This window comes from Aptenodytes patagonicus, chromosome 4, assembly GCF_965638725.1.
Source record: "Aptenodytes patagonicus chromosome 4, bAptPat1.pri.cur, whole genome shotgun sequence".
NCBI classification, from domain to species: domain Eukaryota; kingdom Metazoa; phylum Chordata; class Aves; order Sphenisciformes; family Spheniscidae; genus Aptenodytes; species Aptenodytes patagonicus.
The window spans coordinates 1,762,184-1,786,270 of record NC_134952.1 but is presented as its reverse complement, the minus strand read 5'-3'; the positions used below and the strand labels follow the sequence as shown (position 1 = coordinate 1,786,270).

At 48.5% G+C, this 24,087-nt stretch overlaps 1 protein-coding gene across 1 annotated transcript in view; it reads right to left on the bottom strand.

The window, feature by feature from the left end:
• GFRA4 (GDNF family receptor alpha 4) overlaps positions 1-23,839 on the bottom strand; it is a 77,781-nt gene extending 53,942 nt beyond the window's left edge. The window contains exon 1 of the mRNA XM_076335645.1: positions 23,589-23,839. Coding sequence (XP_076191760.1) covers positions 23,589-23,628 — 40 coding nt within the window. The 5' untranslated portion in view covers positions 23,629-23,839. The remainder of the gene's footprint in view (positions 1-23,588) is intronic.
• Positions 23,840-24,087: the final 248 nt, after the last annotated feature.

Genomic DNA, 24,087 nt, shown 5'->3' with positions numbered 1-24,087 from the left:
AGGGTTTTTCAGGTGCAGGGTCACTCTTGCGAAAGCAACATTGCAAGAGCCTCTGCCCCTCTCTCCATAGGTACTGCAGAGGTGTCTGCAATCTGAGACATCTTCTGATGGTGTGCTTCACCTCTAGCTAAAAGCAAGGTCTTCAGAAGACAATGAAGATTGTGGGACAAATGTCCCCAACCAGGACAAATATCGTTGCACGACATGGAAAAACTCGAGTACAAAGCAGGACTACGACCAGAAAGCATGCTCAGCCTCATCAACACCACTGCCACTTTCAGATACACAACACACTGTTCATATTAAACTCAAAATCATCTGACCCCAGGGCTGTCCCTATTGAAAGGTCATTCAGGAGGATAAAAGTCCCCCTGACATTTTAAGTAATATAAATACGATACTGATGGGCGATGGATACAATGTGCAAAACAAATGCTGTGTAATGGAGACTGTAAAATCCTCCTTAAAAGGTTTTAAATAAAGAAAAAAATATGGAAAGGCTGAAAAAGGAAATAACGTTTTGTGATGCCAACAGACTTGTCCTGTGCAAACAAGAGGAAAAGGGGGGAAAAAAGAGTCGGATGATTTAACTACTTGGCTTTGGTTACTGGATCTTGTCTGCAAAAGTTTGGAAAAAATGAACTTACAGGGGAAAAAATCAAGAGATATTTGGAGTGGCTGTATAACAACAGCCCTGGACAACAGGACCACTGCAACCATGAGTAAAATTTTCAGTATCACTCTCTCTGCCCTAAGATCAGACCTTTGAGGGGAAAAAGAGTGAAAATGAGAGTGCAAGTATGAGGGAATAAATTGCAAATATGTAAACCACATAATGGTTTTTTAGCTGTTTGCTTTTGGACTTGAGGAGAGACTGGCCTAGAGCAGCCTCTTGCTTCCCATCGGGACATGGAGACCCGGGGACAAACGGACAAGAAAACAACCTGGAGAGCAAGACCCCAAACTCAAAGAGCCCCGAGGCAAACTGCCAGCGGTCACATTCATGCACTGGCACAAGCGACATCAGACCCAGACCCTTAAACAGGGAACCGTGAGAGTCCTTCGCCCCGCTCACCCCCTCATCACTGCCTTCACCGAGGTTAGAAATCCCGGTGACTGCTGACTACCACCGCCTCGGTCCCCAGTGCGGAGGGACTAGCAGTATTAAAAAGGGTTTCCCTTTTGCTGGAGCGTAGGGACGTTCCTTTTCCTTTCAAATATCATTAAGTTTCTATCTCAGGATGGCTGGGAAAATCTGCGTTAAACACACTCTGACAGGCCCCCCGGGTATAACCTTGAAAACAGTGGCTTCTCCCCAGCATTTACTTGCTATTAAAGGAGTGTGAAGAGTTCATTTTTTTTAAACCGAGGGGGTGATGCTTTCCCAGATGCTAAGAAATGGATGGGAGATGAGGGGTCACTGAGATGTCCCCCGAGAACCACAGGTGTCCGCACAGCCCGTGCCCATTTTCGCCCATTAACTACTGGGTACTAGCTTGACTTGGGGTTTCAGTTTAGTTTAGTTGCTGAGCTTAAAATCCCTGCTTTCAACTCATTTGTTCCTCTGCCCAACCCGAACCTCCCAGAGTGAACAGCGGCTCCTGCGACAGCCCTGGAATAGCTATAACCATTATTATAACTCAGTTTGCAAAGGCAGCACTTGGTTTTCGCATGGATTGCCTCTGCTAACCAAAGTTCCTATCTTTGCTTACAGAGCAGATAAAAACCTCCTTTAGCAGTAGCTTGCAAGGGATTGTGCATGGCAGCATTTCTCAAACAAAGTATTTTGGGGTCATACGAAGAACATTGCAAACTATTCCAAACCCAAAGAATAATACATTTGCACATTAAGGTCTAAATACAAGCAAAGAAAACCCACAAAGCCAGAGGCCACCTGCCTCGGATCCTGCATTAAGAGATACAGTTCCTACAAACACGCATGGGTGTTTGTATCAGGTAAGAAGTCAGGAGTGTGCAAGGTTTCCTCTGCTCTTTGGGGCTTTGGTGGGAAGGAGCTGTGTGTTTTAAAGGAAAACTTATGACTTCATTAAATTTTATGCTGATAATTTACATGGTAATTTTAATTGATTTGGAATAATTCATCTTTACTGTGACAGCAACACCAGAAGCACTTCTGAGTATTAATAAACTTAAAACAAAAATGCTTCTAAAAGGAAAAATTCTTTGTTTTCTTTCAGACTGATGAAAAAGAAGGGTTTTATACAGACGGTGCGAGCACTGGTGTTCCAAAGCAGGTTTTGTGGGTTCTCTCCAAGCAACACATGGGTTTAGTAGCAAGTGGGCTGGGGAAAGTTAAAGGCTTTCTGTAACACCCCTGATTTGTGCCGAGTCGTGTTCCTCCTCTCCTCCCACCTTGGTATCACCTTTGCTGAATGCTTCAGCAAGCGCTGTGGCTGAGCTCTTACCTCTGTGTGAGGGACGTGATGGTTTGGGGTGGCTCGGGAGGGAGCTGTTGGTTTGGGGGGCTATGGGGAGGCGCAGGTGCTGATGGTGCAGGGTGGGAGTTGAGTGCTGGTAGTGGGGAGCAGAGTAGGGCAGAAAAGGGGGGCATGAAGCAGATCATCTGGGGGGTGATGAGAGGCACACAGCTGGCTACCTCTGGAAATTAGACAGGCTCTAATTTTTTGTTGAGAAAAACCAAAGACAACAACTTCAGGCTGTGGGGAGAGGTGAGGGTCTGAAAAATTTCCAACCAAACCATGATAGCACCAGAGAGAAGCAATAAAACCCTCCTCTGCTTCTCCCCACAGAGCTGTCAACACCTCCACACCCAGGCATGTCAACAACAATTTGGCCAAGCCCTCCCAATGCCCATTTCTCTTCCAGTTCAAATCCACAAGTAGGGCTTGAGAGACAAGTCAAAGGCAAACAGCATCTATCCCTGGGTAAACTCCTGGTGATTAGCGAGCAGAGGCTGCACTTTGCCATATTCATCCATCATAAGCCCCGTGGCAGCCACCAGGATCTGGTCGCGGGTCCCCTCTCCAAGCCTGGCTGCGGGGACTTGGCAGGGGGTTGCTCTCCCCAGAGCCCAGTGCAAACAAATGGATGTTATAGAATCATAGAATCATAGGATCGTTTGGGTTGGAAGGGACCTCTCAAGGCCATCTAGTCCAACCTCCCTGCCGTGGGCAGGGACATCTGCAACTAGATCAGGTCGCTCAGAGCCCCGTCCAACCTGACCTGGAATGTTTCCAGGGATGGGGCATCCACCACCTCTCGGGGCAACCTGGGCCAGTGTTTCACCACCCTCAGCGTAAAACATTTCTTCCTTCTATCTAGTCTAAATCTACCCCTCTTTAGTTTAAAGCCATTCCCCCTTGTCCTGTTGCTACAGGCCCTATTAAAAAGTCTGCCTCCATCTTTCTCATAAACCCCCTTTAAGTATTGGAAGTTGTAAGTATTGAATGTTGCAATGGTTCAAGTTGAAAGAGTTTAACCTCAGGAGACTGCTCTTTCTTCCTCCGTGACTTCTGCTTGCTTTTCCATATACAGCCAGTTTTACAGCTCCCAGCCTTGCTTTTAAAAGCTGGCAATCTGTTATCCTATTCACATTTCTCTGCTCCCAACCAGTGCACTAAGAAAATTTCATCTGTAAACATGTGCTCTGAACCTCTCCAAAGAAGCCTTTGCTTTCAGACACCCTGATACCTCCCCTGTGCAACAGTGTCTTTGATTTGAAAAGCGTCACCAGAAATGGCCCTCTGTCCCTCCAGGGACCAAGAGGGTTCACAGCCTCCAGGAGGCAGGTATGGTTCTGCGAAGGCTGAAAATAAGCCAGTGCAGCCAAAGTTACCTCAGCTATAAAATATCACTGCATCATCAAATGTAAAGCTTGGTTTGAGCTTTCTACAGCTTTCATGGCTGTATGAGTAACAAAACAGCGACTGTGGCGTTCTAATTAGTGCCTCAGATTTCCTTAACTTCTTTTGCCAGTTCAGTCTGTAATTTTTGGAGTACCTATCCTTCATTAAAATAAAAAGCCTCAAAGACTTGGGAGGCTGCAACTCCGTTTTTGTATAGGTGAAGATCAAGGCTCAGGCATTTTAGACATACTGCTGCTAAAACATACTTAAAACTGGCTCTCCCTGTGTATCAGTCAGCATGGTCTTCTCCATCCACGTCTGAAGCAATGGTTTAGATCCTCTCTCAACATCTTTGAGCCAGTCTGTGTGCTGTGCCTTCTGCTCAAATCCTTAACACGTTTTGAAATGCAGCAGGACAAGGGGTGGCTGGTCACGACTTTCCCTTCCTCAAAATTGCCTCTTCAACTGCGTTTTCTTACAGTATATTGAAAAATCTCTCAGCTGAGCTCCCCAGCCTCAAAGGAGATGTAGAAACCACCTCTCCATGCTTCACTTATTTAGGAAATATATTGCACTGTGCAATGTTTTGAGGGCTTTGGAGGAGGTCTTCTCAATGGCATGCGGCTGAGAGGAGAAGGATCTTCTTATAGGACAGCGGAGATGCAGTGGGAGAAGCAAAGTCAGCCTGGACATACCTTGAAAGGGATCAGCACAAGGGAAGGGCTGTTTGCATCTGTCATGGTTTAACCAGGACAGCATCCCAAAAGGAATAGGAGGACACAGTCTTCTACATTTTGCTTTCTAGCATCTCACCCTGTGCATGACAGATGGCTGCTCAGGGAAAAGAAATTAAATTCTCCTATAAGCACCTGATTCTAGGAGCTGAAGCTTTCAAGGAGAAATGCTGAGTCTCAAGGCCAGGCTTGAGAAAGGGGAACGCATTGAGACACTGGGGCAGCCCAACAAATGGTGCAGCAGGCACGGGTGAGGCTTTCGGTGGTCTCTGACCATGAGATACATGGCAGAGTGATGCACGTCCCCTGTTTGATAATATTTTGGGGGAAAAGGTGGGTAAAATTCCTGGGAAATGGAATGGCATGAACTGAGGCTCAAAGAAACAGCCTGATGCATTTATGAAAATAAACAGACAAATCAAGACCTTTATGTAATAAAAGGCTTTTTCTGTTGTTAGTCAATTTATTTTGTTTTAAGTTTGATCAGCTTTAATAATGACCCTGCAGCACTTTTCTTGTTTTCTTCCTGTTCAATCAAGAAGCAGCAAAATGGGGAAGAAAGGGATTTCTTCTTCCCACACACAGAGGGGATGAGGCATTGCCCCACTTGTCTTTTCAACTCAAACCCACTAAAAGCCAGGATGGGACTCAGTTTTTGGCTCTATCACCATGATATAGCACTGAGTTGCTCTGGGTGTAAGCTGCGGTGACTCTGGCAGGTATCCGCCCTGTCATTTAGTGATTGTAAGGAAGAAGAACAATTGTTATTATCTTTTGGATATTTTTTTAAATCCTATCCTGAATCTCTTTTCCATCACGAGATGGAGTTAGAGGAATTCAGACTCTGCAATGAACATGGGACGGGGATGTCGGTACTTGACAAGAATTGTGAGGCTCTGAGTGATGTGCTGGGTAGTTAATGAAGCCACCTAGAAAGGCTGACGTATTTGCATTCATGTTAAAAGAAAATAATAATAATAATTTGAGGCTGTTGAAAAGTGCTGCTCTGACAGCCCCGGAGAATGCCTCTCATTTACCCACAGACACAAAACAGCCTCTGCTCCTGCTGTGCCACCACTGTTTTGAGAGAGATCAGCCTGGTTTTGGACACAGTTGCTCCCTGCTGAGGATGAACCCCAGACCACCCCCCCAACCCATGTCTCTGCCACCTGCAGCCTCATTTCCCGGGCTCAGGGGCAGCCAGGGCTCTTGCAAGCTGTGTGCCCAGACGTTGCTACACCACCAACTCATGGCCATGGCTCATGCATGGGGCAGCTGTAGGGCGGGAGCTGAGGCAAGGGGACCTTCCTGGTCTTGGCGTATCCCAGGCCCTTCCTGCTAAGCCGGGGAGCAAACCCCAGCCCCAGCACATGCTCTCAATTAAGCAGCATCTCACGACAGGCAGGGCAGGCAGGGGATCTTGCTGCCTCCATCTTCACAGCGTTGCCCCAGCCCTTCCTCCCTCGGCATCGCGTACTGCCCCTAAGGACTATACCCTCTCCTGCCTGCACTGTAGTATTTTCCAAAGCATCAAAAAAATCAGGTGAGGAATTCTGCAGCAGCTGTGGCTGGTGATACAAAACCAAAGACTCTTTCTATTTGCTGATGTGTGCTTTGGTTTTGAATGTGCTGGGTTTGTTTTTTGTCCTTCCTTCCTTCCTTCCTTCCTTCCTTCCTTCCTTCCTTCCTTCCTTCCTTCCTTCCTTCCTTCCTTCCTTCCTTCCTTCCTTCCTTCCTTCCTTCCTTCCTTCCTTCCTTCCTTCCCTCAGAGGCTCTCAGGACAAATCTCAATCTGCCTAGAGGGCTTTCACCACTTCCAGGATTCAGTAGCCCCCATCACAGAGGCTTTCTGGGTTACTTTCTCACTTGCCTCACAGAAATAGCTCACTGCTATTCCACCAACACCAAGCTTGAGGTGACAGAAGAGCCCCTGGGACCCCAACTGCTGTAACATGCCGCCGCCCAGCCTCGGCTGACTGCACAGTTTCTGGCCAGGCTGTGCTGAGACCTTCTTGGGAACCTCGACTGCAGCAGGGCTTTGGGACAGGAGGAGGGTTGAACTTCCACTGCACACTGAAGAAGCTCCCACTCTACATCAGGCTTTGCCAGGACATGCTTTGCTGGTGAGAAAGGCAGTGTGGAGGAAAGCAACAGTGAGAAACAACAAGGAGAAAAGCGAAGAGAACTCGGGAGTGGGTAATTTCTGGCCAACGATTGTCTCTAATAAGGTTTGACTGTATTAATTAATTGAGATGTGCCTTGGAGAGCTGGAGCTGCTGCTGATGGAAGTCAGCCAGGAAGAAAAAAATCTCATTTTCTCTGCAAACCTGCTGATTAGACCAGACCTCTGCAGTTCGCTGTAGCAGTCTTTGGGGAGATGGGCAGCCTTTCAGGGCCTGTGACACAGCCACAGGTAGAAATTGGTTGTCATGAACTGCCAAGGGAGGTGGCCAGGGGTGGAGGAGGATAAAGCTTTGCAGTGGGACCGAGCTGGGTCATTCCTTCGCATAAGCTTTTGATTCATTTCCTACATGAAGCCAAAATGCATGTATTTTCCCTGTCTGTGTAGGAAGAAAAACATAAATAAGGATATGGGTCATTCAGCAGAGGTTCAGGTCATTGGTAGGACTAAGACTACTCTTGAGTCCTTGCACACCCATTGTCCATGCTGTCAGTCCCAATAACAATTCCCCCATGGACCCCCCTGGGAGGCAGAGACATTGGTGGACTGGATGGACCAGGACCACGAAAGATGACCTCCCGGTCTCAAATAAGCTCTTCCAAAACACCATGTAGATATTGTGGACCTGTGCTCCAGCTGGCTGCCGGGCAGCAACGTGGGCAACGTGGGTGCAAGGTCCCCAGGGAAGAAAATGCTTCAGTCGATTGAGCCTATCCTGCACTTTGCACTGTGGCCGTGTCCTTGAAGGACACAGAGCATTGGTGTGCATGGTTGGGCATGTGTGGCCGAGCTCATATCCCAGGGGACATGCAGCACGTGCAGGAATAGTCACCATGTGTCAGGGGGAGCAGGGAGCACGTTTTTGTAGCTTGCACTACAGTTTTCATAGGTCTTGGGAAAGGTGCTGGAAAAGATGGTCTGTGCATCTTTCCAATCTAAATGCCAGTTATGAACTGACAGGGAGAGGACAAAACAGTCCTTTCCAACTTTGCTTTTCTGTGATGCAGAGAAACTTTGCTCCTTGCTTTGAACACCGTGTGGAGGAATCAGCAGGTAGTCTTTGTGCCCTCGGTCCCTCTGTGAATCTGGACTCCCATAGGCCTCCAGGAAAAACCCTCCCACTGCTGCCACAAGAAGTGATGGAGGTTGAGAAACATCCTGCGGCCCCGTTGACCTGACAGCAGTAGCACGATCTGAGGTTTAAACAGAGTAATATTGACCCAAACAAAAAAAATCACTAGAATAGAGACATGTCTGTATTAGATTCAGTGACTCCTGGTTGCTTTTTCATGTAATTTTTTCTCTCGGAAGTTTTTACATGGGAGCAGAAGGAATCCCTTACATAGCTGTTCTCTTTTCCTATTTTTTTTCTAAAAAACATAACTCCTATGGCTTGGATATTAGGGGCTGGGTTTAGACTAGATAGAGTAAAAATGCTGCTAACAACCCTTGTAACTCCTACCATAGTTTCTATAGACAGGACTTGAGAAGATGCTGGACAGGGGCGGGTACTGGATGGCACGGGGTTCAGATGTGCAGGAATAAGAGATGCTGGGCCAATGTTGGGATTCCCTCATTTTCCCTTTGGATACAATTTCAACACACTTGGAAAGAAACTGTCCCAGTTTTCCACAGATTTTTTTTCTGCCATAAGAAGGAAATAATTGAGACTGAAACTACTTCCACTAATTGTCTCACTGTTTTAAACCTGAAATGGTGCCAAGTTGCCGCTTGGGAATTGTTCAAACAGCTTTAGCTACCCTTCTCTCCTGAAGGCCAGGCTCCCCAGTAGGACTTTTGCACAGCAGGCAGCCGTCGTGCACCTCAGGCGGTATAGTCTGGTCACACAGCCCAGCGCAGCTACAGCCTCAAGTCAATCAAACTGATGTGCCCAAGTGCTGCTGTGCTATCTGCCTGTTGAAAATTTTGAGGTCGGTAAGGGCTATTATATTTTTTTAAACCTCAAAATAAAAACAAAGCAGAAGGCAGATACTTTCCCCCAAAAGACAAATGATTCTAAGTGGCTTCAGATGATTGAAAGACATATTTTTGCAGAGGAAGAAGTGAGATGAAATGTTTTCAAGGACCTTTGTTAAACTCAAGAGAAAGGCAGCTCACAACCCCTTTGCTTGCTTCAACCATCGGTGGTTCCTACAGTGCTGTCTGGAGCCATTTAACTGCTGTCTATACTGATGTCTCAAGCAGGTAAGGTCACAAACTTTGGAGAGACCCAGATGCAGAGAAATCATGGTTATGGGCTCAACTCAAGCAAACTCACCCAAGATCTAGACGTACACTAGATAGCTGGCTCCAGACCCATAGGCATTCATGACCTACCTCTTTCTAAGGTACCTAACACTCCCAGAAACCTATGGGAAGCTCGATGCCCTAACATGATGAAGACATGTCAGTATTTTGGACGATATTGTCCAAGTCTTGATGGGTAAGTCAACCCCAGCATCTGTTAATAATTTCACGTAACATCAAAGTGATTGGTTTACCTCTGAAAGTTTTGTGATTAGAAATGGAGCACTTTCGGTTAGTTACCCAGAATGGCATCTCCATCCTCCCGGCCCCCATGTTTCAGTCTTGGGCATCAATGCTCTCCCTATCCTTTGATATGTCAATCACTTGTTTTTCCAGCAACCCCTTTCACAAGCATTGGGCTTGCTGGATAGTTGGCTGCATGGGGGTATGTACAGGTAAAACCAATAGAAGTTCAGCCAGAAGAAAGGAAGAGAAAGTCCCTGTCCTTGTCAATGCTTGTGAAGAAGCAGGAGGTCAAACACGGACTTACCCAAGCAAAGCTCTGTGCCCCGTATATTTCCTGTTCACATTTGTTGACTGCTGACCCAGCTGTAACTTGGCCTCAGAACGTCCACATTGCTCTGAGGAATAGCTGAGAAATGGCTAACTCCTGGTGGGAAGCGTTTCCTTGGAAACCGAGGTCAGCCCCTTGCTTCTGATGGCATCTTGGGTTTTTACCGTACTACCATGTAAAACAAGCCTGGACAAAATCTGTGGCCCTGGGGTCAAAAGGTACATTCTGGCTTGCCTGCGCCCACATGCTTAAACCTTCTCCCACCAGCAGAGACACCTTTACCCATGTGTCCTGTGTCTACGACACCTCCTAAGTGTGCCAAGGCACTGTTTGGTCAGGAGGAGCCAAAACTGTGCCAGTGAGCTGATAGATAACCAGATTGGACAACAGTAGGACAGGGCTTAAGGATGCTAGGAATCATAGAATCATAGAATAGTTTGGGTTGGAAGGGACCTCTAAAGGCCATCTAGTCCAACCCCCCTGCCCTGGGCAGGGACATCTTCAACTAGATCAGGTTGCTCAGAGCCCCGTCCAACCTGACCTTGAAAGTTTCCAGGGATGAGGCATCTACCACCTCCCTGGGCAACCTGGTCCAACCTGTTCCTGGCTTTATTGACTATTTCACATCGACAGATGTGACTTGTGCCTCATTTCATGTGTACACGTGCTTAACTTTAGACGTGTGAGCCGTGTGGATGCGGGAGCGGTGTGGGAACGTGCTTGGATGTAACTATGGCCGTGCATTCATGCGTATGTGCTCACTGCAAGTCTGCCATCCCCATGGGGAACCTGTTTTACACTAAAAATGTTTTTGCATTAATGCGTAAATTAAAGTATGACTGTAATAATAGTCAAAAGGGAGCCCAAAAGAGAACAGAGAAGATTGATTATGTGCATATTTTAAGTGCTTTGTGTCCGTGAATGTTTATTTGAAAAATAAGAGTGAAAGAGAAGCACTGACACTACAAATAAAAATAATATAGGGAAATACATCTCTTTTATTATTAAATTATAGATTAAAATAGGAAACATGGGGGAATATAGAAACATATATCTCTTTGTGGAGGCTTTCTATAACAAACAGCATAAAATAACGTAGCAGTACCTGACAGCTTAAATAAAGATAGGAGCCTCAGCTCCTATCTACGCATTTATCTCCTCTGATCCAGACAGGGTAAAGAGGCATAAAAGGCTCAGATAATAGCATCTTTTTTGCACACCAGCTCCCAAACGATAGGCAGATTTTATACTTGGTTACTCCACATAATGTCAACATTGTTAGAAAACAAAAGCACCATGAAGGAACATTTTTTTTTCCCTCCCTCTCTTTCACCTTTTTTTTCCTTCTGATCTTTTACCTTGTGATTTCTGTATAAAATACTACGGGGCAGATCCAAAGCTCTGCGCCTCTGGACCAGCCCCTGAATTTGTGGGGCAGCAGGACATGGGACGACAGGAACAAGCAGTGAGGTTCAGATGGGTGCACACAAATCGTATGCACAGAAGCAGAGAAAGCACCAGCCAATTCACTTAATCCCTGTCCCTTCCTTGCTGCAAGCTGTCACAGCATCTATTGTAGTCAACAGCTATCGACCATTGCATGCCATGCCATTAACCTTTGCCACCCAACACGTCAGATGACGGAGGTCGAGAAAGCTGTGTGTCACATCTGAGCCGAGCAGCACGTGGGAGGTGCAAGCAGAGCAGCCGCACACGCTGAACCGGGCAGTGAAGCTGCTGAAAAGTCTTATTTCCACCAGGTGTTCCCTGTTGTCCATGCTTTGTCCAACGAGGTGGACTTCATCTTGGGAGGCTTTACCCTGACCCCATGGACACTCTGAAGACCAGCCTACTCTTTCCCCAATTCTCTTCATCACCCACAGTTACCCGCTGCCCCCTGAGAGGTTTTCCTGCATCTTTGGCATGTTCAAGGTGACACCACGTCAAGCAAACCCAACCTGGCGGAGTTCCTGCAAATTTCCATGCTAATATCCATCTCTTCGGAAAATGTAGCCCTCCTTGAAAGGTACAGATGGCACAGGACTAAGGTCCTGGGCATTGCCCGAGAGAGGGCACATCGTATTAACATCACAGCTATGCTACTTTGCGATGGTTAACGTCCACAGGACCATACTTCTCCTTTGACATTGCTCAGCTGCTTTAGCCTCCAAGGAGCAGTCCTGAACCCACGTAAAGTTCTCACTTTGCCTTTTATCCCTGGACTTTCAGGCCGCATGGATGACCTTTATGGTCCCAGGAAGATGTTTCTTTGGCTCTACACAGATCTGCATCAGACACTTCACTGCTTAGCTGGGAAAAAATTAGTAGCGGTATGAAAGGATTTCTACATCTCCTTTTCTGCTATGAACTTCACTAACTTTTCCCCCAGTGGGCAACACTACGAGCTCATTCCCGTTTCCACAGCCAATTTCACATCAACCTGTGGGATCTGATCATCTGCTGAGACTTCTATCAAACCTATCTAACCTGGGCAGGGGGCTCAAAATTTATTTGGGGTGGACAGACTGACACACATACACAAGATTCATTTTCTCAGGAAACCACAGGCTGAAGAACAGCATAGTTAGCTTGTTTACCTTTGGTTGAATCAACTTGCTAATTCTTACTAGCCTGAAGGATTTTCTCCAGGGACACCTATATTTGGCTCGTTGATTTGTTATGAGAAGAAAGAGTTCTTGGCACTTGCTTGAGGAGACAGGGAAAAATCTTGGCAGCAGCTACCTGCATTTTTTGGAAAACACTTACTTTTGATTTCCAGAATAATGGAACGTGACAATAAGAATAATTGTCCAAGCCTGACTTGGAGCCAGTCCCTCAAGAAGGTCACATCCAAGCTCCTACCTTCCTCACCTCCATTTCCAGGGAGGATGGGACCAGGTCTGAGGGCAGGAGGCATCATGTCCTGGGGGCAGGAAGGGCCTGGGAGAGGTGGAGAGGTTGAGAGCAGGTCTAAGGCATCAAGAGCAAGGTGGTTTTAATGGAGAGGAGGAGAAGCCACCTCATCACCCATTAACAAGAGGCAGAGCCCAGGGTTAGCCAAGCCTCTTGGCTGACCCAGACTCATCATCCATCACTGAGCCACCCCCCAGATCTACCACCAAATGACCATTAAGACCCTTGGTTGAGCAGCACCATCTTTCCATGATACCTTCAACATGAGTGTGGGATATATGGGGTGCAGGGAAAAGGGGGCGTAAAAGAACTTTGGCCAACGCTCACTTCCAAGTGTGCCAGGCAGCAGGGCGACCCTGCACCTAGTGACACTGTTGCTGTCTTGGAGGCTACGCAGGTCCCTTGTTTAGCTCATGGATGCACCTAGGACCTGCAGATCCTACTCACAGATCCACCGTTTAATCCTCACGTCCACAACCCACAACTCTTCTAAAAAAACTGCATCAAGCCTCAAGCCTAGCCCAAACGGAAGCCCTTCAATTTCTTTTTCCAGTAAAAATGAGAAAGAAAACCAGCCTAAACATTGCTCCTAATACTCAACTTAAAACTTTTTCTTTCTCTGCTTCATGCTGTTGCTCTCTCTCCTCCCCTCCCTGTCTTACAGAAGTGTGACTAATCCTCTTCCTTCCCTTGCTCTGTTACCTTGAAGGTATTTATAGAGTGTGATCATGTTCTCTCCTGTGTCTTTCTTCCCTTTTCAACTCTGGATAAATCAAGCTTCCTCAGACTTTTCTTACGTGTCTTATCTTTCACGAGGTCATGCTAACTGCAATGGCAAGCCAAGAAAGGCTTTGCCTGTTGGAGAGGACACTTCAGAGCTGATACAGCCGCTGCACAGGCTCTGCAAGAAACCTCTGATGGACTCGCTTTGCGTATGCGCATCCCCGGCCCCTTGCTGGGTCTGCATGCATGTGGGTTCGCATGCACCTGCGTTCTTTAGAAACAGGGGGATTTATCTGTTCCCGATCAAACTAGGCAGCGCTATCATTTATTTTATATTATCTCATGTCATTGTCAGTGTTCTGCCTTCTGAGCTGGAAGCAGCAGAAAGGAAGATGGATGCAGGGAGTTGAAAGAGATTAAGCTGAACCACGTTTGTCCAACAACATCTGCAGGCTGTCTGAGAAACGGACAGTGTCTGGGAGGGAAAGGATGGACTCTCGTGCTGTCCCTAGGTTAGTTAATTAAGGAGGCTCAAGGTGCTGGTCCAAATGGCCCAGAACTGCCTCATCTGTGCTATTAAACTCTCTTCCCCTTCAAAACAGAGCAACCACTTGCAAACCAACTGGGAATGGTCCTTGGCTTGTGCGAGCTCCTGACCAATGCATGGGAGATGGCTAGCTGGCCATGGCCAAAACCACTTCAGGGATTTTAATAGGTTTGACAATCAAATTCCCATGGCTCCAAAGGCTCTCGGGCACTGTGTGATTTATGAGTGGCCTCTGTGACCCCCAGAAGAGTCACCAACTCCAGGTACTTCCAATCATCACTGTGACCGCAGCCATCAGGTCTGTGAAACAGTTAGAGAATTCCCACTGGATTTCTTTCTTTCCATGGGAAAATGCGTTCCCTGGGAAAAGTTGGGGTTTGCAAGTAGAAAAACAAAGTGCTAAATATTTTAATATTACTTTCTTAATCTTTCTTTCTTTTTTTTCCTTTTTTCCTTTTTTTTTTTTTTTTTTTTGAGTTGAGTACATTGAAATGACGGCTCCTTGACTGCTCCTTCCATCCAGCTGCTCTCTTGGAGGATAAGAAACCTTGGTGGCTTAGGTGAAGTTCATCTCATGGAACTTCACCTGAAAATCAGCAAAAGGCCTAAAATTGTCCTCTTGATTCGCTTCGTAGTCCTTGGAGATAACACTGATCTGTAGAGAGGGTAAGTGTCCCTCTGGACCTGTCAACCTCTCTCCACTGATTTAAAGGAAAAGTTCAGAAGACCAGGTGAAAACCAGGTGGGATGAAAGCCATGTCCTGCAGCCTGCTGGGACCACCCCTGTCTGGTGCGCAGGCAGGGGACAAGTGAGCAACAGGGTCCGTTTCTCTTCCTGTCCAGTGTCCCTCCAGGAAGACCAATTTCTGTTTTCTTAATAAAAGCAGATAAAACAGAACAGGGACATCTGAGACTTTATTTTAGTTGTCATTTTTCTTCCCCTGGAATTATCCTCAATAAGCATTTTATTTTCCACTCGCTATCTTTTATTGCAATTTTTATTATTCCTGATTTGTCACTGTTGTTCAGAAGCCAAATTGTACCAAAAGCTCAGTATTTTTCTGGGGCAATGAGTTTCTGTTTTCCAGCCTGCCTTTCTATTGGAGGCTTTTATTTTTTGCACCCCACGGCTGCTCCCGTCTCTGTGGCACATCGCTGAATTCAGCCCCTTCTCTTTAGCAGTGCACATCTCTCATCCCGGCGCAAAGCAGGTTCAGTGATCCCCGTGTAGGGGATACGGGAAGATTTTCAGCGCAGATTAGTCAACTACCGCACTTGAATTCAGTTCCTGCCTAGGTACCAAAATAAGAGCTCGGTAGATTGTGTGCACAGCAGGCGCTGCTAAAAGTCACGTTGCTCCTGATATGTTGATGAGAAATTTTGACCCCGGCTTGTAGTTAGCCGCTTCACGCAAGCACAAACATCCCAGGTCAAACGCTGCACTGTCGCCTGGTTCTGCCTCACAATAATTCCCCTACCTTAAAAATATCCTTGTTTTACACTGTGATGCAGTAAGTTTGCATCATTTTCCAAAACCTGAGAGACACCCAGAAGCAGATGCCGTAATTCCTTATCCTGCAGGAAAGCTTTCACCCTGCAGATTAGGCACTTTTGGGAGAGTTCACTGGATTTCATTTTGTTATTTGTGTTTTTTTTTTGTTCATCTGTTTGTTACTTTGTTTTTTTGCTCTAGCCCTTCCGATTATAATTAATACTTATTGGTAATGCGATAGCGTATAACAAACTCGACTAGGGATCTGGACCCCCTTGAGTCAGGTACTTAATTACTAACAGGCTTTCCAGTACACATTAGAGATTGGCCTGGCTGGGTCTGCAGGGAGGAAGAATGAAGCAGTATCAGGAAAGGGAGATAAATTTCCTTGCATTAGTCCCAGGAGCGTGGTAACTCTGAAGCTGCTTTACCCAGCACGTATGCCTCCACACTCCACGCTGACGGATGGGTTCCCGAGCTGTCACTTCGCATGCACTTCGCCTGCGGGGACTCACGTCACCTTTCGCAGACGGGGGAATCCAACCCCTACGGCTTCCCCAGCTCCGGAATGGCTCTCAGACCTTTACGGTCCTACACTTTCATCCTCCCAGCTCCTGGATTCCCTACTAAGGTTCATCTGCATCTTCTCTCCAACCTCTCAGGAGCCCTTTCTCCTCCACTTCCCACCTCCAGACCAGAATCAGCTCGGGATCTTCTCCGCTGTTCCCTTCCCGCACCTTCTGGCCCTGACGGAGAAGTCTCGTGTTGCAAGTTTAACGCAATTCCTGATCTTTTTCCCAAAACAGCAGGAGAGCCCCATAAGACTGGATCCTAGAGGAGTTTCCTCATCTGGGTCTTAGGACATTTCCTTTAGTTTTTCCCTGCAATTAACAAAAAGGAGACGAGCTTTCCAGTCAAATAGGGAAAACCAGGAAATTCTCTGGGAATGGGGCACCCAACCACCTTTCAGGAGTTCCTTGGGCCAGCACAACTTATGGCTTTGCTAATTAGCTTGGCTAACGCCTACAAAGCCTGACAACCCCCAAATGATCCCATCACTTTCCCAAAGGGAACCCTGCTCTTTTCCCTCCCTAATCAACTAATCAGATGTTGTCCTGGTTGAAAGCAAAGCTTTTATTCCTAACTTGAGTTCCTCCTCACTCCATCTCCTTGCAAGGCGGAGAACAACTCCTTCACATTACCTTGAAGGTGTTTATAGGCTGTGAGCACCACGACCCCTGAGCACTTTTTCTCACACTGGAAGGAAAGCTCAGCTAAGATAACTCTGCCTGTGCCCTCTCTCTCCGAAAGATGATGCGGCTGTGACAGGCAGACCAAGGTGTGCAGTTTGTTTCTCAAGCAGCCTCGACGGGTTATGTTCTCTTACCAAGTGGAAGAAACAAAACAAACAGATTGGAAGGGGACAAAAAAAACCCCAAAACCTACCATGAAATTGCTATAACTCATGTGTCAAACCCGGGGCATAAATCAACTAACCCTTGCAAGCAGGAGTGTAATTCCTCACCGTGCAGAGGAAACACTTAGGCAAACTCAGCCTTGTCTGGGGCTTTACACAAACAGGTCAAATGGCTTTGATTCATTTCAAGCCCCGTCTAATAATTCAGCATGCTGGTTTGCTCCCCTCTCCATTAGCAGATGGCAAACACATCGTCCTAACCTGCAGCCTTTATTACAGAAGATTCAGCGTGCATGGATTTATGTCGCCTCATGCCTTGTGACATCTTTTTAAGGTGCCTTCTGCTGTACGTACCGAACATCAAAGGAAAACACAGACAGCAACAAAGAAAAAAATGCGCGGCGCTACAGGAGACATCTGCTACCTATTTCCAGATTGCAGATAACCAAGTCAGCTGTATAATATCTGAGAGATATTGCCGTGAAGGCTGTCATGGGGAGATGCATTTTTTTTCGCATGCACAGAAGTTAAAATCTCAGAAGAAATACCTAGCCTGTTATTAAGACTTGTTTATCCAAAGTCACGGAGACAGGTAGCTCTGAGAAGCTATGAGTTTCCTTCGGGCTTTTCTCTCTGGGGCAAGTCTGAAGAAGGGGCCAGGTTGGCTGCAAGCCAGATCATTGCATCCACAGCCAACACTTGGGACCCAGTCTGCAGGTCCTGGACACCAGTTAGGGGTGATGCAGACGAGCAATGGACAGAAAGAAAAGGCAAGTTATAATCATGGTGGAGCTGAGACATATGGAGGGTCCAGTATGGAGATAAAAAAAAAAAATAGAGCGAAGCATTCAATAAAGGCTGCCACAGTAAACGAAGATGAATTGAGAAATTCTAAATCCTTTACGATTGATTTGACTGTTTATGTAAAACTCTCACGGACAAGACCACATGAACCCTGTATGAGTGGTGGCCCAGACACCAGGTTTGCTCCAAAAAATTCACAGCCATCATCCAAGTGTACGCTCCCTTCCCATGAGGCTGTAGCTGCCCTGTGTTTCCTTTGCTCTGATTAATCAAGGATGATGGGATTTCCCAGGTGGCTGCTGCAGAGGCATCAGCCAGCCTCGTTTGATGCAAAGCTTGAAGCAAAGCCTGATTATTTTGCAGAGATTGTGTTCAATTCGCCCTCTCTGAAGGCACCCTGGAGCTCCCCCAAGACCTGTCCTGAGCATTTGCCAGGTCCAGTACAGCTCTGAGCCTCCAGAGACCTCAAATCACGCATACAGGGATTCCCAAAGATGCTCCCATTGCTGCCTATCTGAAGAGAGCCCACTTCCCACAGGCACCTCCGCTCCTCATGGGTTTTGCAGCCATTAGCAGCTGAACTCCCTCGAGGCAGAAGAGATCTGAAACACGTGTGCAACGTGTCCTGCAAGGCAGTCTGCAGCACGGACCGCTTGCGGTTAAAGACCTGCATTAACGTTGAGTCTTGACTCAAATTATGTGTACAAGTAACAGGAAGACAGGAGGAAAGCAAAACCCACCAGTTTCTCAGGTCTTAACTCGCAGCCCTTCAGCATCTGGACCTGTTTAAAATCCCATCCCAAAGTGAACTGCCATCCCCTTGGAGGCAAAGAATAGATGGCTTAGCCTGGCGATGTATGAAAGATGAGCGATTTGATCCTGCTTTTGGAAGAAGCACCAGAAAACCTGCCCCATTCCTTTCTCCTCAATAAACTGGACCCATGAACTTGAAACCGGCTGCCTGCGCTTGTGTGTCAAAAAAACCCCCCAACCCATATGTCAGCAGTAGCGTGGGGGAGTGCTGCTAATAACTCTGTCAAAGCACTTAGCGAGAGCAGATATCGCAGAGAGGATTTTCCAGTTGGATTCAATAAATCAAAACCACAGCACAACTATTTTTACTGCCTCTTTCATGCAAACTGCTTCCCAGATGGCTTTGGACAGAAAGAGGAACATGTGCACTGAGGAGCTGCCTGTGGAGGAAGAAGAGGGATTCACATGAAGGGAGGTGAAAAGAGATGAGACTCAAGAGTGACAGGATATGGCCAAGGCAGTTTTGAGCTGGGGAATATATATCTAGTCCAATAGGATACAGGGAAACACTTTTTCCCCATGAGGATGGTCAAGCAGTGGACCAGGGTCCCAGAGAGGTTTATTCAGTCTCCATCTCTGGGGGTCATTCATTCCTTCAAGCCACCTGCTGCAGGCAGCTAAATCCCGGTCCCCACAACAGCTCCAGTCAGATGGACCAGAGAGTGCAGGAGACGACCAGGCTCCGAGAACACACTGGAGGTCTGGCCATGCCCTGCACCTTGCATGGCTGCCATTCCCGGCGGCAGGGAAAGATGTGTCACTGCTGGGTGACTGAAGGACCCCCGAGGAAGTTCTGCAGCTGGGGTAAGGTTTCTTACCAGCTCAGCTCCTGTAAGATGCAGGGAGATGCTTGGAAATGTTCATGAAGATAACGACCTTTCTTAACAGCTATCAAGCTCACTACAGCTCAGCAGCAGCCAGCTGTGGCATCACTTGTTATTAGACCAAAATCTTGGAGGAGTCACGGTTGGTTTAAATGTGGTGTGACCTTAGAAGGTACCTATCCTTCCTGCACACTCATTTTTCTTCCCTGTGGCAGTCCCAGGATCTCCTTACCCAGGAAAAATGGTGGCTTCCCCTTCTGGAAATCCTTCCTGCTTTCCATACAAGAGTCCTGAGTCCTTGTCCTCCATCACCTTGATCACCACAACCCCCTCCCATACACACCTGGACACACTCCCCCCCCAGTCACACCAAACTTGGTTTTCCTCCTTGTCCGTCTCCAAGACATAATGCCCATCCATGGCTTCTACTTCCCATCCACCTCTTCAAACTCTTCCTCTCAACCCTGATTTTCCACTCTGATTTTACCAGCCCCAATACGCCCATATTTGAACCGTTAAAGCTGTAATGGCCAAAAGAGATGAAGGTAGTCCACCTGGGGTGGTGGAAGTGTCTTCCCAGCCCTTCTCTCCCACCTGCTATCGCATAGCTGACACCATCAGTCCATTTAGGCTTGAAGTCCACTGCCAGGAGATGTTACCAGAGGGAATTTTGACAGATGCACTTGAAACAAGGGAACTGTACTGAACTGAAGATTGACAGGAACAAGCTTTTCATAGTTTTGTTCCTTTTTGGTTTTTTCAGTGAAATGTTTCCTTCTAAAAAACTGTTTTAGCAGGAGAACTTCCTTTGAATTTGTCCTCTTCCACTTTTAGGTTGCAAAGAAAGAGGTCTTTTTTTTTTTTTTTTTTTTAAGGAAGCAGAAGGAATATAAAGTCCGCTGGAGGGAAAAAGAAATCATGGATATCTTGGTAACAGAGCATTTTTTATTGAAAGGTAGCAAACTAGTGACATTAAAAGACATGTTTAAAAATGGCCAAGTGGAAAGTTATAAAAATGAACAAGTCTTGTGTGAAAATGATGAAGGAAATTTCAGGCACAATAGAAGTCTTCTGTGAAAATTGCCAGGAGAGCAGAGAAGACATTTCTGTCTCCAAAAGCAAAATAAAACACTATTCACAGTAATTAATATTAATTATTCGACTTAACTAGGACTAATTTTTACCCAGCAGTAATTACTATTTAAGGCTCCAGAGCTCTGGAAAAAATACTTTCTGGGTGTGGTGAGATCCTTGCAGAGGAATTTGCACAGTGTTTGAGGACAGCATGTTGAGGGAGAAGTTGCATTTCTCCTCCGCACTGAGAGACATAAATATCACATTCTTATTGATGCAAATAACGGATTGCTCCTGTCAGAACTGACAAAGGCACTAATTTAAGGAGCGTTTTTCTCTCTCATACACACAGACACATTTTTCAAGAGATTTTTGCTCTCCCCCTGGGATCTGAGTTCCCAAACCAGGTGAAAATCCGCCAGACGATCTCTTGTGTTTGATTGCATCTGTGAAGAGCCTGTGGGAAACATACGCCAGAAATTATGCTAACTACTAAGCGCAGTAAAACTTGCCAGGTAAACACGGCAGTTGTTGGCAGAAGACGGCGCAGATGCCATTTTGGGATCCTGCCCTCCATCGCAATGGTCCAGAAATTACTCTTGGTCCCATGGGGACTTCACAACAAACTGCTGCTTTCAACTCTAGCCCAAATCTTCACTCTCATTCTTTAATAATTATTTTGTTAGCTCAGGGACTGATGTGACCTCTGAAAGGTGCACAAGGAATAGGCAACGCTTTGGGGGCTGGTTACAGGTGTAATCCAGTGTCCTGCTAAAATTAATTATAGTCTTTATATTTAATTATGTCAGTGCTTTCTAGAGCATTGATTTCCCATAAAGTCTTCTTGAATGCCTCACCACTGTCTTATGGGTGGGATTTCTAGCCAATACCACAGGTGCAAGTAAGTATCAGGGGACACCAAGACAGCAATGAACTTCTCCAAAGCCATGTCCCTGTCCCCAGCTGTGAGCTCCTGTTCTGTCCTTGCCGCTGGCACTGGCATTCGTGTGGCTGCTGGTGAGACAGATCAGGGAGCTGATTTGGTTGAAAAGTGGTTGAGGGGGAAAAAAATTGTGTTCGACTATATAAGTTGCCTGGTCTGGGTCACCCTGTGCGCCTGTGCCACCAGGGAGCTGGGTATGAAGTGACAGCAGGAACTCTCCACCCAGGCTGGATGATGGCGACGCTGCCTAGTCCCACCTTGGAGAGCCGCAATTTCTCCGAGCCCTGCGTCCTCCACCCAGGAGCGTCCTGAAAATGGCAGGGGACACACACACAAAAAGCAAGGCGCTCATACAGCAGGCCATGTGGTTCGCAGCCGGAATGGATGAAGCTGGGAATTTCCATGCTTGCAGTTTGCAGAGGTCGCTGTCTCCAGCTCGGTACCCTGGCACCCCCAATCCCTGCAGGAGATCTCCCCAGGCACATCTAAACGAGCAGCCCTCATCCATCCATACCACAAACATATAGAAAATATCTAGAGAGCAGGCTGAGGGCATTGAATGGCGACTGCTGGGAAAGTGCTGAGCCTGCAGGGGTCAAATACCAGTTCAGAGATGAAAAGGTCCTTCTGGAGACCCCAAGATCAGAAGGCCAAAAGGTGAATACTGGCTGATGGCTTTGCTCTGGCTTGGACCGGAGGCGATGAGTGTACCCTTAAAACCTGCCCGCTATTCCCAATTGCATTGCTGACAATGGAGAGCTGGCCATTTGCTCTTTTCTTTAAGTCCACTTTCTCTAGAGAAAAATCAATCTGTCCACCAGTCAGTCAATCAGGCAGTCAATCAGTGAGTCAGTCAATCTGAACCACTTGGAAAACGGATCGTGCAGAGACCTGGACTCCCACCCAGAGGCCCTGTGAGCCTTGCAGGAAAAATCACCAGCTCCGAGGGAGGCTGAGACCTTCCCCAGCCCAGGGCACAGCTCCAGCCCCTGCGAGGCAGGAGCTGTCCCAAACAGGGGCATGTCCAGGTCCCGGTGCTCCTCCAAACCCCTGGAGCAAAGCACTCCCTGGCTGGAGGTGGCCCCTCTTGGGGGGGTCGAAATCCATCCCCTGCATTTGGGACTTGCAAGAGTTGCTGCTGCTGACATCTAGTGACAGGGAGAGCCGGCAAGAGGAGTTACCTGGAGCTCTCACAAAGCCTTCCCTACCGAGGGAAAAACCTAGCCGGGGTCTTCCCCAGGAGGTGGTCTCACAGCAGGGATGCTCGGGGTGCGGAGGAGGCAGTGCCGGGTCATGCCGGGCGGGCCGGAATGTCCCAGCCACTTCGATACGTCCCAAGACCTTTTCCTCCCCCAGTGGCCACCCGAAAAGGACCGGCTCATCCTACCCCCAGCCTCCCCACAGCCTTTCCCGGTCTATTTAAGCACAGACTCATTCTTGGGTTTGCTATTTCAAAGGAGCACAGGGAGGGGGGGGGGGGGGGGAAAAATACCCTAAGGGGAGCTGGCGGGGTTGCATCCAGGCAAAGGCAGGCAGCGGGGCGGCTCCCAGCCGTGGCTGCCCGCTGCCGGGTGCTGCCAGCCCCCGGGCTGCAGCCCCTTCACGCACGGCTCTTGCCAGGGACGCGGGGAGCCCCGGGAATTGCACGCAGGAGAACCGTCCGCTCCGAGCTGGGGAGAAGCAGGATGCGAGCGGGATGCTGAAAGGACGGGTGCTGCAGACCACATCCCCGCGGGTACGGCGGCATCCCACGGGGGACAGCATCTCCCAACCACGACAGTGGACGAGGGCTGCCTTTAGAGCTGAGATAGGGATGGGGGAGACATCTGGGGTCCTTAGCCCCCCGCTCCCGGTGTGAAAAAAAAGCCCTGAGGACAGCCCAATTTTTTTTTTGGGGGGGGGGAGGAAATCTGCAGCGGGAACCCCTGAGCGTGCGCGCACACACACACGCGCACACACACACACACAAACACACGCTCGGGTCGGGTCGGCGCTCAGGACGCGGTGCACGGTGCTGCACAGCGCAGCGGCGGAGCCGGGGCTGCCAGCCCACTCCCACCGGCCCCGAACCCCCGACATTTTCCAGCTTCACCATCACCGCGGGGCTCCCGGCGCGGTGCAAAATCTGCCTCCCCCTCCCTCCCCCCCCCCCCCCCCCCCCCCAACACATCCCTCCAAGCTCCTCTTGCCCAGCAAGAAGTGCCTTAATCCCCTGGGTAAATTTAGCCATTTCGGCGGCAAACAGGACTATCCGGAGTGACAGTAGGAAAGATCCCAGCGCTTGGGTTCCAGAGCAAACGAGACAACAGAAAGCCGGGTGATGCTACCCCGGGGCTTGCCACTGCTCCTGGGGTGCTGGGGAGGGGGAGACCTCCCGTGCCCGGGGGTGGCCGAAATGCCCCCGCAAGCAAACCCCAGCAGAAAGTTGTGTGTCCCACCCCCCTCCCGCTCCCCCTTGCCGCCGCGCTACTCACCCAGGAGGATCAGCGTGCAGAAGTAGAGGATGCCCCTCATCCTACCGCTCGCCACGGCTCGGATCACACCGACTCGGCACGGCTCGGACCGACCGGCACGGCACGGCTCGGCTCGGCACGGCTCGGCTCGGCTCGGCTCGGCTCGGCTCGGCACGGCCCGCGCAGGCGGTGCCGGAGGATGCGCGGAGGCTGGGCAGGGCGGGAGGCGTCCCCGCCGCCCCGGCCCGGCCCTCCCGGGGCGAGCGCTCACACCGCCGCCGGCTCAGCCCCGCTCCGGCCCCGGGTCATGCCCGTAGCCGGGCCGGGCAGCGCGGGGTCCCGCCGGCCGCTCTTCGCCTCATCCCTCCGGGGCAGCTGCGGAGGGGGCGCTTCCTTCCTTTTTTATTATTTTATTCCTTTTTTTTTTTCTCTTTTTTTTTTTTCCCCGCCCCCCCCCCCCCCCCCCTTCTCTTTCAGCAGCAAACTTCTGTCCGCGGGGCGCAGGTTCCGCCGTGCCCGA